At 30.7% G+C, this 12,321-nt stretch overlaps 1 protein-coding gene across 3 annotated transcripts; it reads left to right on the top strand.

The window, feature by feature from the left end:
- Nucleotides 1-5,512: 5,512 nt before the first annotated feature.
- LOC141534417 (uncharacterized) lies at nt 5,513-7,419 on the top strand. Of its 3 annotated transcripts, none has more exons than XM_074253760.1 (6): nt 5,513-6,009; nt 6,095-6,238; nt 6,309-6,496; nt 6,630-6,900; nt 6,975-7,052; nt 7,186-7,419. In XM_074253760.1, the coding sequence occupies exons 2-4, from the start codon at nt 6,207-6,209 to the stop codon at nt 6,881-6,883; spliced, it is 474 nt and encodes a 157-aa protein (XP_074109861.1). In that variant the 5' UTR covers nt 5,513-6,009; nt 6,095-6,206; the 3' UTR covers nt 6,884-6,900; nt 6,975-7,052; nt 7,186-7,419. The 3 variants fall into 3 exon arrangements, with proteins under 3 accessions (XP_074109861.1, XP_074109860.1, XP_074109862.1); XM_074253759.1 differs by having other exon boundaries at nt 5,514-6,009; nt 6,095-6,208; nt 6,290-6,496; XM_074253761.1 differs by having other exon boundaries at nt 5,516-6,009; nt 6,095-6,139; nt 6,290-6,496.
- The last annotated feature ends 4,902 nt before the right edge of the window (nt 7,420-12,321 follow it).

Here is a 12,321-nt window from a genome sequence, read left to right on the forward strand (position 1 = left end):
GTGTGTGTGTGTGTGTGTGTGTGTGTGACCCTTTTATAATTTTTGAACGGCTTGACCGATTTGATCGCGGTTGGCGGCATTCGAAAGGGCTTGACCAAACTTAGATTTTCTGAAAATTTGAACCGATTTGGACTGTCAGATTTTGAGAAATTGCAAGAAAACTACAAAAAAAAATTAGGAATACGGTTGACCCAGAAGGCCATCCCTGCAACTTCCCGCCAATTCTATATCTAAACGCTTGAAATTACACTTATGACGTTTTAGAGCTCTCTGAGCTCAAAAAATAGCTTTTGTATGCTTTTGAGCTCTTCGAGCTCAAAAGTTTGATAAAAAACTATTATTTTAATTTTCAAATCGCAATAACTTTTGAACGGTTCAACCGATTTTCACGCGGTTGGCGGCATTCGACGCAATTTTATCATCCTCATAAGTTATTTTGAGGTTTTAATTAATCGAACCGAAAATTTCAGAGTAATCCCGAAAAAACACTTTTTTTGGTTTTCTTTCGTTCACGATAACTCACGAACGAATCAACCAATTTTGACCGGACTGGTGGCGATCGACGCGGTTTTTTGATGTTAAGAGCTGATTAGTTTTTGGAATTGATCGGTAAAGCTGTTTAAAAGTTATTCCAAGAAAACCACTTTTCGAAAAATTTTTTTTTGTAGTTTTCTTGCAATTTCTCAAAATTTGACAGTCCATATCGGTTCAAATTTTCAAAAAATCTAAGTTTGGTCAAGCCCTTTCGAATGCCACCAACCGCGATCAAATCGGTCAAGCCGTTCAAAAGTTATAAAAGGACCACACACACACACACATGATGACACCATCGCGGGAATACTCAGGGAAACTTTCTAGGACCTCAAAACGTCGACATCTGATGAAAACTCGATTTTCGAAAAAAGGGGTGAAACCAATAACTTCTCAACTTTTGAAAATTTTTAATTTTCTTAGCGGGAAGTTAAAAACTTTTTTTTCAGTATTATCATTGATTCATCTTTTTGTCTCAACCGAAGCTATACCTGAATTTATTAGCAGATAAAATTAATATTCTATGTATTGGGAAATCAGCCGGGGGCGTGGCTTCTCCTTGCAGCAGAAGCAGTTACTACTTTAAGACGCTTTTTTAAATCAGCTGCCGTGTTTTTATATTGAATCATGTATTTACAAGTTTTATTAGAATCGAGTTTTTAATAGAAATTAAATAAATAATGAAAATCTCAATTAAAGAAATTTGTGAATTTGCATGATACTGAAATCAGCAGATAACGTGTCAAATTTTTATTTTATTAAAGAATTAAATTAAGACAAAAAATATATTTTAGAAATGTTTCACTTTCAGTTCTTTAAAACTTCTATATGTTAATTTTTTTTTATTTTTTGTTTTTCTTCTTGTAAGAATCTGTTTATTAAAAAAACCTAAAAATTGACAGATGTCTGTCACTTTCAGCATCATGAATTTGCAAATACTAAGCCCAGTCATAAAAATTCTTAATTACTTAAAAATTATTCATGTAACTTATTTTTATTACTGTAGTTATAACATTGCAACTATAATTACGATTCTTAATTTTACAAAAATATTTATTAAGTTATTTAAGCAATGTAAGCCTATCGTATTCCATTGTATTTTAAAAATTCACAGCTTATAATTACTGTTTTTTTGTGATTACAACAATATTTATGTTAATTGGTATAAATTCATTTTTGATGAAATGTAATGAAGACACTCTCTTGGGCTGTGTAACTTCATTTCAGATTTTTAATGCATTTTCCAAGCTAATCGACGGTTTATAACTTCATCTTCACCAAATTTATTTTTTATCACCACAGAACTAGAATTTGCCGGAGGAAAAGTATAAAATCAAACTGTATTGTTCTTACTAGACTTGCTAATGACATTAAAATTAGTCGACATTCAACAATTTTAGATTTTTTTTTATCAATTAAATTAGAATAAAAAAAATATTTTTACAAAATTGCACGTATAGTTTATAAAACTTTCTACATGTGAAATTTTTTCAATTAATTTTTTTAATGAAAGAAATTCTAAAAACTTTTAGATATCGGCTAACTTTATTGTCATGACTTGCTATTACACCCATATACGCAGCAGAAAGTTTTATTTTTATTTTCTCGTAGAGGAAACTCAATGATTAAAAATTTTTGGTCAAGTATTAAAGTTCATGTTATTTTCAATAGTAACTAAGCTTATAGACAATAATTAATTACTTAACATTTTAAAAAAGAATTTCAACAATTTTTAATTACAGCTTCGGCATATTATATGAACATTAGCTGTTTATACTCGACCTGCATAGAGTAGTTCACATTTGATTCGCCAGGTGGCGTATTCAAGTAGAGGATTTCCCAATAGCTTTGCAACCATGCGGTAAAATAAAGTTTCAGATAATGGACTAAACTAAATCATTTCAAATTAAATTCCTTAATAATATAAAATTTTTATTTTAGATAATATAAAATTATTTAAAAAAAATGTGATTTTTAACTATCTGGAAGTTTTTAAATGGAATATATATTAAATTAGCACACATACCAGTATTAATTTAACTACGCTTTCGGTGGTACAATTTAACAATAAAAATTTTAACACGCACACTGCCTGAATAAACATCGGCTCTTTTACAGCTTAGTTGTAAGACTTTAAAAAATGTAAGTTATAGTTAATGATGTACAACAATAATGTTAGACGATTTATTGTTTTAATTTTTAAAATTAAAACGAAAATTACAGTGATTTTGGGATATCATTTCTCAGTAACTTCTTTATATTTAAAATTATTTCTAAGAATAACTTTTTATTGAGTTACAACACATACTCTCAAGAGAGCAGCACATTTCAGGCTTAATCTGAAAATTCAAAAAATAAATTACAAATCTCTGTTCTCAACTTACCTTACGAAATTCTCTTTACCATAAAAAAACTGTAATTTGAACAGTCGATATCAGTTCTGTAATATGTTACAAAGTATACTCGAGCTATACTCGTGGTGCTGCGAACTCATGACGGAAAGAAATATGCCCTGATAGCCACCTTACCTATAACTTACTGTCAATCTACGTCCGCAATTTGAAGCAAACTTGACGGAAAGAGTTGGCAAAGCGAGCGATTACCTATTAGTTACCTATAACCTACTCTGCAAATAGACGTCAAAACTTGCTCTACAAGTATTTCCTTCAAATTGTAGTAAAGTTGAAAGGAAATTTAACTACAAATTTGATTATTAACTTGTATTCAAGTTGCGGCCGTAGATTTCCGTCAATTTGCTTACAACTGTTGTTGAGAGAAGAATTACCGCCAACTTGATGTATAAATTAACCGTAACTGCTGGAAGTCAACACTTACTGAGAAAGCGCTGGCTATCAGGGTGTGTGTACTAAAAATGCACCGTAATGAAATATGTTGGCAACATTTCATAGTTGACTTGAAATAGTCGTGCATCAATATGTCCCTAGATGAAATTCATATAAATGTAAAGTCTGAGTCGTTCATAAACAGAGTAACTTGAAATATATGCGCTCCAATTGAAACAAGAAATATAATATTTCTAAAATAATATTGACTGGTAATTTATAATAACAGATATAAAATGATAGAGCAATAATACAGATTAGGAGCAATTATTATGTGGCAGAATAATATGTCAATTCAAATAGTTTTTGGTATTAAGTTGCTAAAATATAAACTTTGTTGGTGGTATTGTTGTATAGATTCAGCAGTCGTGTGTATTAAAATTGAACTGTATACAAATTTAACTAGCTTAAAATCTGCCTGCCTCAAAATACTCAAAATATCATCTGTACTAAGTATGACTGTATTGAATAGTATTTGCTTCAAAATTGAGGAGGGAACAATCTGTCCCTGATACGTTTTTAGACTGAAAGAAACTAGGTTTTCGGATGTTAAGTCCAGCGAGGTCACTAGATTGCTCGTAACGCCTCTTCTGGACTGAGGTGTGAGTTGTAGTCACGCGGGATCAATTTAAATTTATTGTTGTTTATAAATTCAGTTTTTGATAATGGGATTTGTTAGATTAAATTAAGAAAAGGGGAAAACTTTAGTTAGGGGGACTGTTTTAAATGATAAATAATAATTATCAGAGAGCTTGATTTTATTCAGTGGTTTCAGCTACAGCAAGTGCTCGGTTACAGCTCTCAGGGAGAAGTGTCGTCACCAGGAGTCTCGGTTTTAGGTCCGAGTTTTTCAGTTCCACTTCCTCCCTCTCTGGTTCACACCAAACACTTAACATATACATGTCTTCATCTAACGTTTACAGTACGCATACAATAACATATATTCGAATACACACTAATACTTATAACTTTTATATGTAGGTTTACTGGATACTAGCTAGGTACCCACACACGGACATGTGTGAGGGCTGTCATGCTATTTTATATTATTCTTATACTTAGATTCTTATATTTGTTAGTTACAATAGTTATTACTTTTGGTGTTTAACTAATTATTTCTACCCTTATTATTTATTATAATATTATTCTTAGTCAGTATTTTACTATTATTATTATAGTATTATAATTGCATGTATTATTGCTTATTAAATATTAACAAAGTTAGATTATAATATTTCTTTATATATTTTTAGTGTTGCGGCTGTGGTCCGACTTGTGCCTTTTGTATCGCATTTGCCCTGTTCCTCACCTTTCTTTAGGCTCTAAGAACAGTGACATGACATGGGGAAACCACAGGAAAAACCCATGTCGATACAAATATATCTATATATATTTATATACATCATATTAATATTAATATGAATCTATCATTATTTGTTTATTAATCCATATGAAAACTATTTTTAGTTAAACTAAAAACATTAATATTATTTAATAATTATAAGATATTCTAAAAGTATTGTTTATTTATCTAACAAATGGTCTCAGTGTTGGTTGTTTTAAGGCTTTATGCTTTCTATTTCGTATTTATTATATCTTATAATTTATGACCTCTTGAGAATATTTAGCTAGAATAATTTTAACTAGGAAAACCCTTGAGAAATGTTCGACACGTGTTTTCCTTTTTATGAGTTTTCACAAAGGTCTAGTTGTTAAGTAACACGTGTGCATTTTATTCAAGTACTTTTTGTGTTTCTGAGAAGTTTTAGTAAATGGTTTTGTTTATTGTATGTTTTGAGAGAGCGTTTAAACTAAATTTATGAGTTGCAACGGTTTTCGAGATTTCAAGATAAAAGACTTATTTTATATTTATATTTAAATAGAGTTAAGTAATTTGAATTTAAATTAATTACCGCGTAATGCATCGACAACGACACCTATGATATTTTAGGATATAACACGGATAAATCGATGTTACCCGTGCTGGCACGGAGTACGGGGAAAATGGTCATTTTACCCGATTTCGGCGCATGCGCACGGGTAAATTACCAAATGCTCTGAAATCTGACCAACCCGTGCTCCCGTGCTTTCGCCGAAATCGGGTAAAATGACCATTTTTCCCGTGCTCTGTGCCAGCACGGGTAAGTGCAAGTAGTGCAAGTAGCCACACTCATTATTGTAATACCATCCTCTGTAAATTAAATACATCAAAACGATGAGTTTTGTTAGTTGCAATACAATTCACTTATTTGGGGTATGTTCCGATATGCACTGCGAGCACTGCACAGTGCTATTACTATAGAAAAATTCGTTCCGTAATTGACTGCCAGTATACTGCCGCAGTATCCTAGGGAAATATATGACGTCATAAATCGCCGCCATATTCTGCTGCGAGTACTGGCTTTTTTGAGGTAAGGTACTCGCAGTAGTTTGATCACGTGATCAGTCAAAACTATTTAAAGTGCCTAACGTTTTATAAACAATACCAGCAGTTAAATCACAGAGTTTTGTAATTAATTTGGATTGATAAACGAAACAATGGAAGAATTGCTAAAATTAACTTTATTAGACTGTATTGAAAATACTCAATACGAGCTGAAAGTTACTCAGGAAATTTTTGATCGTGCAAAGACAGGTAAATTTGTCATCGTATCGATCTCTATTTTAAGCGTAACATAACCTTATTTTTTTCATTTTAATTTTTCGTTATTATTTTGCAGATACGATGTTTGCTACTAAACTTTTGGAATTTTGTAAAAATTAAAGTAAAAATATGAAATTTATTAGAATATTACTGAAAGATAATTTACTAATGATTATCATGTATAATCAATGTCAATATCTCTAATGTATTTACAAATCCGGTATATTTTCTATGGAATAATTTTTTAATATTGTAATTAATCGATCTACAGATTGTTTTGTATTTGATAGTCCCATACCGACATACTACCAAATGTATGATTCAAAAGAAATAGGAAAAGAAAATAAACTTCCGTCAGAAGCCGGCTCGTCAGGCACAGCAACATTTACCGACAGACCTTCAACATCTTTTGATACTTCTCAGACGAAGTCAACGGCTGGAAAAACTCTTAATAAACCGAAAGCTACAAAGTCATCGGGTAAACAGAGAAATGACATAGATGACAATAAGAAATGTCCAGTTAAGCAATTATGAAAGCTGAACAATTATATTTTTAAAATGTATCAACATTAATCTCATAAAATTTTTGTATAATTATCATCAAATTTAAGATGTCAAGAATTGGAGTAAAAATGAAGTTCTACTCCTTATTGAGGTATATAAGGAACACCAGCTTGAATTTCTTGATGCAAATATTACCAATGGCGATGTTTGGGTCAAAATTGCAACGAAAATCAACGAAACCCTCAGTCAGCAGAATTTGCCGCCTATTGCTGCGGAAAAATGTAAAACTAAATGGGAAACACTGAAGCGCCGTTATAAAAGTTTAAAAGATAGTCAAAAAGCTCTGGGAATGCACCTATAACTTGGAATTTCTACGATGTAATAGTGAAGACTAATTATTTTTTCATGCTTTTTCAAATTTTTACAAATATTTTACTCATGTTAATTTTAAGGAAAGGAAGAAGTGTTTGGCGAGCAGCCGTGGGTAAAACCCTTGTCTACTGCTGGATCAAATACTACCAACGAAATGGGTATTTACAAAATTTGATTTTGTGAAATAATTTTTACTGATATAATATTCCGAGGAAATTAATTATAATTTACTCCCCTCATATTCCTTAAACTGTTAACATTATTTATAAAAATATTTTGTATGATTTTTAGATGCTGATGTTATCAGCCCACCACGAAAGCGGCAAAAAACTCTAACTAGCTACTGTGAAGAATTACTTTTAGCTAAAAAGGAAAATAGTGTGTTACGTCGAAAACGCAACTAAAATTTAATTATTTTTATCCTAGCCGTTAGGGTAATAGATAAGGATCTGAAGCTTTATGGGAAGGGGTTGAAGTTATAATATAAGAAAATGAATTCAATTTAATAAATATATTATAAAATTATCATACAAAGATTTGAATTATTAAAACAAATATAAAAATCTCAATTAAGAACTTACTTAAATGTCATTGTTACCGTTTCGTTACATAATTGAAATTTACTTTACTAACAATTGTTTTTTTGAATCTGACGCGTGGTTTCATTAAAACTTATAAAAACTTTTTCGATGTTAATACTAGGATGTCAGGACAACGAGAGATATTTTTGTTGAAAAATCGTAAAGGTGTCGAATTTTAGGGCGTTACTTATTTTTACTAGATGGGAGAAATAATGTCCAATTATTTTTCTATTTCCTTGAGCCCTTGCCCTCTCTCTTAGATTTTTCTATAATGTTGCATGAGTCCCCTCTACTTGGGTCAGAGTACAATATCGCTTCTCCTTTACTCTTATGCTCTATTATACATCTATGTGTTTGTGTATACGTAAGCGCATTTATGCATAGACAAAGACGTACATGTGTACTATTTTACATTAAATTATTTACTGTGACCAAATTTTTATATTAAATTAGTTAGATAAAAATTAATTTGTGCATAGATTACAAATTGTCATTAGTTTTTAGATCTAAATTTTTCTTTTTATTTAAGTCGTTATTTTATTCGAAAATAAAAGAAAACATTTATTTATTTTTTTGTTTAAACTTAAATTATAGTTATTAAATTTTGTTCCTTAAATTATCAACATATATATATATATTTTTTTCTGTTGATACTAGAATTATCATAACATTCCTTTTTATTTTTTTCTTTTATCATTTACTTTTATTTTATTTAAACTATTGTTTATATATACATTTATTTTGTTATCGAAAACTTCTATTTCGGATCTCGACAAAGTTTAAAATTCTATTAGGGTATTTGTTCAGGCTCAAATCCCTTAGTATGGTCAGGCCCAACTAAAACTAAATTTTTCAAATAAGTTTCTTTTGAAAATGCTATTGATAAATTTGAAGATAACAAAATTTTAAAAATAAAATAAATGTATGTAATTAGTTGTAAGAACATAAAATTATTTATGAATAATTAAATTCTATTTGTTATAAAATAAAAATGTCGGACGTTGAGTCCGACATAACAAGTGAAATTCGCCAACAACAACATCGTGAGAAAATCGCATCAATAGCTCAATTATCTGGTGCTCTTAATAAGCTTGTGGATCATATAACAAAGAGATCAACAGATTCGGTAGAATCTGGCGCCAAGTTGCGTTCTCAAGCCAGACTTCCGAGTGTGTATATACCGTAAGCAGAATCGTTTTTGAGGTTACAAGTTTTTTTCAAATTTAATTTGATTTTTTTATATGATATTTTATAATAGTAGTTCATGCTTTTTATTACGCGTATTACTTGATTATTATCAATTATCTTTATAATTTCTATTTAAAATTATTAAAAATAATCAGCACAAACTATAGCGACCCAGATTTTTAGATTTTAACTTTTTCTTATGTAAAAAGCGGACGGCCAGAGACTAAATAATATAACGATGCATGCTGATCTTATAATAGATGGGAAACTACAGTGAAAAAAGATATTTGACAGCTTGCAATTACACACGCCAGGCGGCGCAAGAATAACTTTTACATGAATTATAGCTTAAAGGGGATAGTTTGCCACCGGAAATGTATTAAATTAAAATTGTCAATTTTATTATAATTAAAAAAAAACTGAAATCCGAACAAAAACAGTTTCACTATAAAAAAAATCGTGCCAAGTCCACGTTCATAAGACTATTAAAAAAAAATTTTATTTCTTTACAAAAAGATATCAAATAAAAAATTAAAAAATCCAAGTAACCGATATGGTTGTATATGATTTTCGAAAATTAAAAAAATTTTTGTAAATTTAAAAATTAAAAGAAACAATTTTTGAACGTACTTGGTGTGCGTTATTGTGTACTTCAATTTTTTTAAGTGTCCTAGTAGATACAATTTAGGAATTTCATAAAAAGTGAAATATTTCGTAACTACGCACACTAAATACATTCCAAAATTGTTTCTTTTAATTTTTAAATTTACAAAAATTTTTTTAATTTTCAAAAATCATATACAACCATATCGGTTACTTGGATTTTTTAATTTTTTATTTGATATCTTTTTGTAAAGAAATAAAATTTTTTTCTTAATAGTCTTATGAACGTGGACTTGGCACGATTTTTTTATAGTGAAACTGTTTTTGTTCGGATATTGAGATTTATGATTCTTAGATAAACTACGTTTTTTCTTCAGTATTAAAAAATCCTTGAGAGAACGTCAAAGACTAAACTTATTTTTAAGTATGAAAAATATATGTTTTTACGTTTTATTATTAAGAAAAAAAAAGTTTATTATCTTTAAGAAAGTATTTGCAAGAAAAGTTCAAGTCAAGTATAAATATTTCAAATGTACTTGTAAGTCTTGATTTTATTATTTTTTAATTAAAATATATATATCTATGTTGATGTTAATTAGACTAAACCGAAAAAAGTGTAACTAAATAGGTTAATATTTTCCTCATTTTTAAAGATTTATTAAGGGGGATAGCCACTGTGACGCTGGAAACAATAGGCAATTTTCGGGAATTTTTTTTACTAGGATAATAAAGGAATTTGGGGATCGGGTTTTTTTTGTTTTATAAAGTATATGTTGAGGATAATTCTCCTAAATTTTTATTCAAAAATATTTTGTTATCACAAAGTTATAAACATTTTTGTAGAGCACCAAAAAAATTTCCCCCTCCATTGCCGATACTGTAACTCAAAAACGGATTATCTGAAACAAAAAAACCAAACGGCATTTTAATCTATAGGAATGTCGCTATCGTCGCACGTAGGGGATTTTGAAAATTTTGATTTGAGAAAAAATGGCGCCATATTGAAAATTTTTTTGTCTTTTTTCCTCATTTTTTTGGACTCAAACAGCCTTAAAAAATCTTAAAAATTAAAAGTTTCAAAATCCCCTACGTGCGACGATAGCCACTAAGTAGACGAATACGGGGAAACAAAAAAATTGAGAATCGGTTCATATTTACGAAAGTTACAGTACCGGAAAGTTTGAAAAAAGTCGTTTTGAGAAAAACGCGAGTAAAGTTTTAAGAAGATTCTCGCAACTTTAAAATCTAGTCTTTCACAAAATATTCATACTCACATCAAACTATCAAGTCCTGGGCCATATGAGGGTTCTTCCTCCTTATCTTTAGTATTGACCTTGACTTTTTTATTTTTTTACTGGCCGTTTCCATGCGGCTTTCAGCAGCTTTAACCCGAGTAGCGTCGCGCTCAGCGCAGTATGAGTAGAGTGTTGGTCCTACTTTAACATCGAGATTCTCTAATATCTTCAGAGTTGCTAGAGCCCCATCATTGAATGTAATTGTTGAAATATATAAAGCTATTTCAACAATAAGGGAACAAGAAGAATTTGTTTTTGGGGCGAGCTGCCACACTAATGCATTGAAGCTTTCATTATTATTTTGTGTAAACCCACCGACACATCGTTCCAATAACTCTGGATTCGATAGATCTTCATAAATCGGTATTATGGTTTAGCAATCAGACGTCATTCTAATGATGTTGATGAGATGTATAATGCTATTTGGCAAACATTTTATCACAAGTTTTCATCACCCGAAGATCCGCAGCATTTTCTTTGTCCTGAAGGTGCAAATTCGTGGTGTCAATTTCAAAAAGCTGTGGCAACAAATACTTTGGACTCATTAGTTGAAAAACCACCACTTCCTGCAGATATTGCGGAAGCTTTAATACCGATTTATGAAGATCTATCGAATCCAGAGTTATTGGAACGATGTGTCGGTGGGTTTACACAAAATAATAATGAAAGCTTCAATGCATTAGTGTGGCAGCTCGCCCCAAAAACAAATTCTTCTTGTTCCCTTATTGTTGAAATAGCTTTATATATTTCAACAATTACATTCAATGATGGGGCTCTAGCAACTCTGAAGATATTAGAGAATCTCGATGTTAAAGTAGGACCAACACTCTACTCATACTGCGCTGAGCGCGACGCTACTCGGGTTAAAGCTGCTGAAAGCCGCATGGAAACGGCCAGTAAAAAAATAAAAAAGTCAAGGTCAATACTAAAGATAAGGAGGAAGAACCCTCATATGGCCCAGGACTTGATAGTTTGATGTGAGTATGAATATTTTGTGAAAGACTAGATTTTAAAGTTGCGAGAATCTTCTTAAAACTTTACTCGCGTTTTTCTCAAAACGACTTTTTTCAAACTTTCCGGTACTGTAACTTTCGTAAATATGAACCGATTCTCAATTTTTTTGTTTCCCCGTATTCGTCTACTTAGTGGCTATCGTCGCACGTAGGGGATTTTGAAACTTTTAATTTTTAAGATTTTTAAGGCTGTTTGAGTCCAAAAAATGAGGAAAAAGACAAAAAAATTTTCAATATGGCGCCATTTTTTCTCAAATCAAAATTTTCAAAATCCCCTACGTGCGACGATAGCGACATTCCTATAGATTAAAATGCCGTTTGGTTTTTTTGTTTCAGATAATCCGTTTTTGAGTTACAGTACCGGCAACGGAGGGGGAAATTTTTTTGGTGCTCTACAAAAATGTTTATAACTTTGTGATAACAAAATATTTTTGAATAAAAATTTAGGAGAATTATCCTCAACATATACTTTATAAAACAAAAAAAACCCGATCCCCAAATTCCTTTATTATCCTAGTAAAAAAAATTCCCGAAAATTGCCTATTTTTTCCAGCGTCACAGTGGCTATCCCCCTTAAAAAAATAATTAAGATTGAAACCGAGCGTGAGTAAAATTTTCATAACGTGGGTACTGAAGGATTAAAGGACTAGGCAAATCTTAAATCCATTGGTTACATCGTCCCTAATTGACAGATTTACTTTCTCCGACTGCTGTTTCGGAAAATATACCATGGTATTTTTTAAGGTA

The sequence above is a fragment of the Cotesia typhae genome, unplaced genomic scaffold, assembly GCF_013202065.1.
Source record: "Cotesia typhae breed Kobodo isofemale line unplaced genomic scaffold, CoteBio_Ctyphae scaffold_13, whole genome shotgun sequence".
Lineage (NCBI taxonomy): Eukaryota > Metazoa > Arthropoda > Insecta > Hymenoptera > Braconidae > Cotesia > Cotesia typhae.

Excerpts from the sequence above, each read along its gene's own strand:
- LOC141534417 (XM_074253759.1), top strand. The coding sequence starts at position 6,148 with ATGAAATTTATTAGAATATTACTGAAAGATAATTTACTAATGATTATC. Across the intron at positions 6,209-6,289 it reads GATTATCATGTATAATCAAT|ATTGTTTTGTATTTGATAGT; the intron begins GTCAATATCTCT and ends ATCGATCTACAG. Across the intron at positions 6,497-6,629 it reads GAAAGCTACAAAGTCATCGG|ATGTCAAGAATTGGAGTAAA; the intron begins GTAAACAGAGAA and ends ATCAAATTTAAG.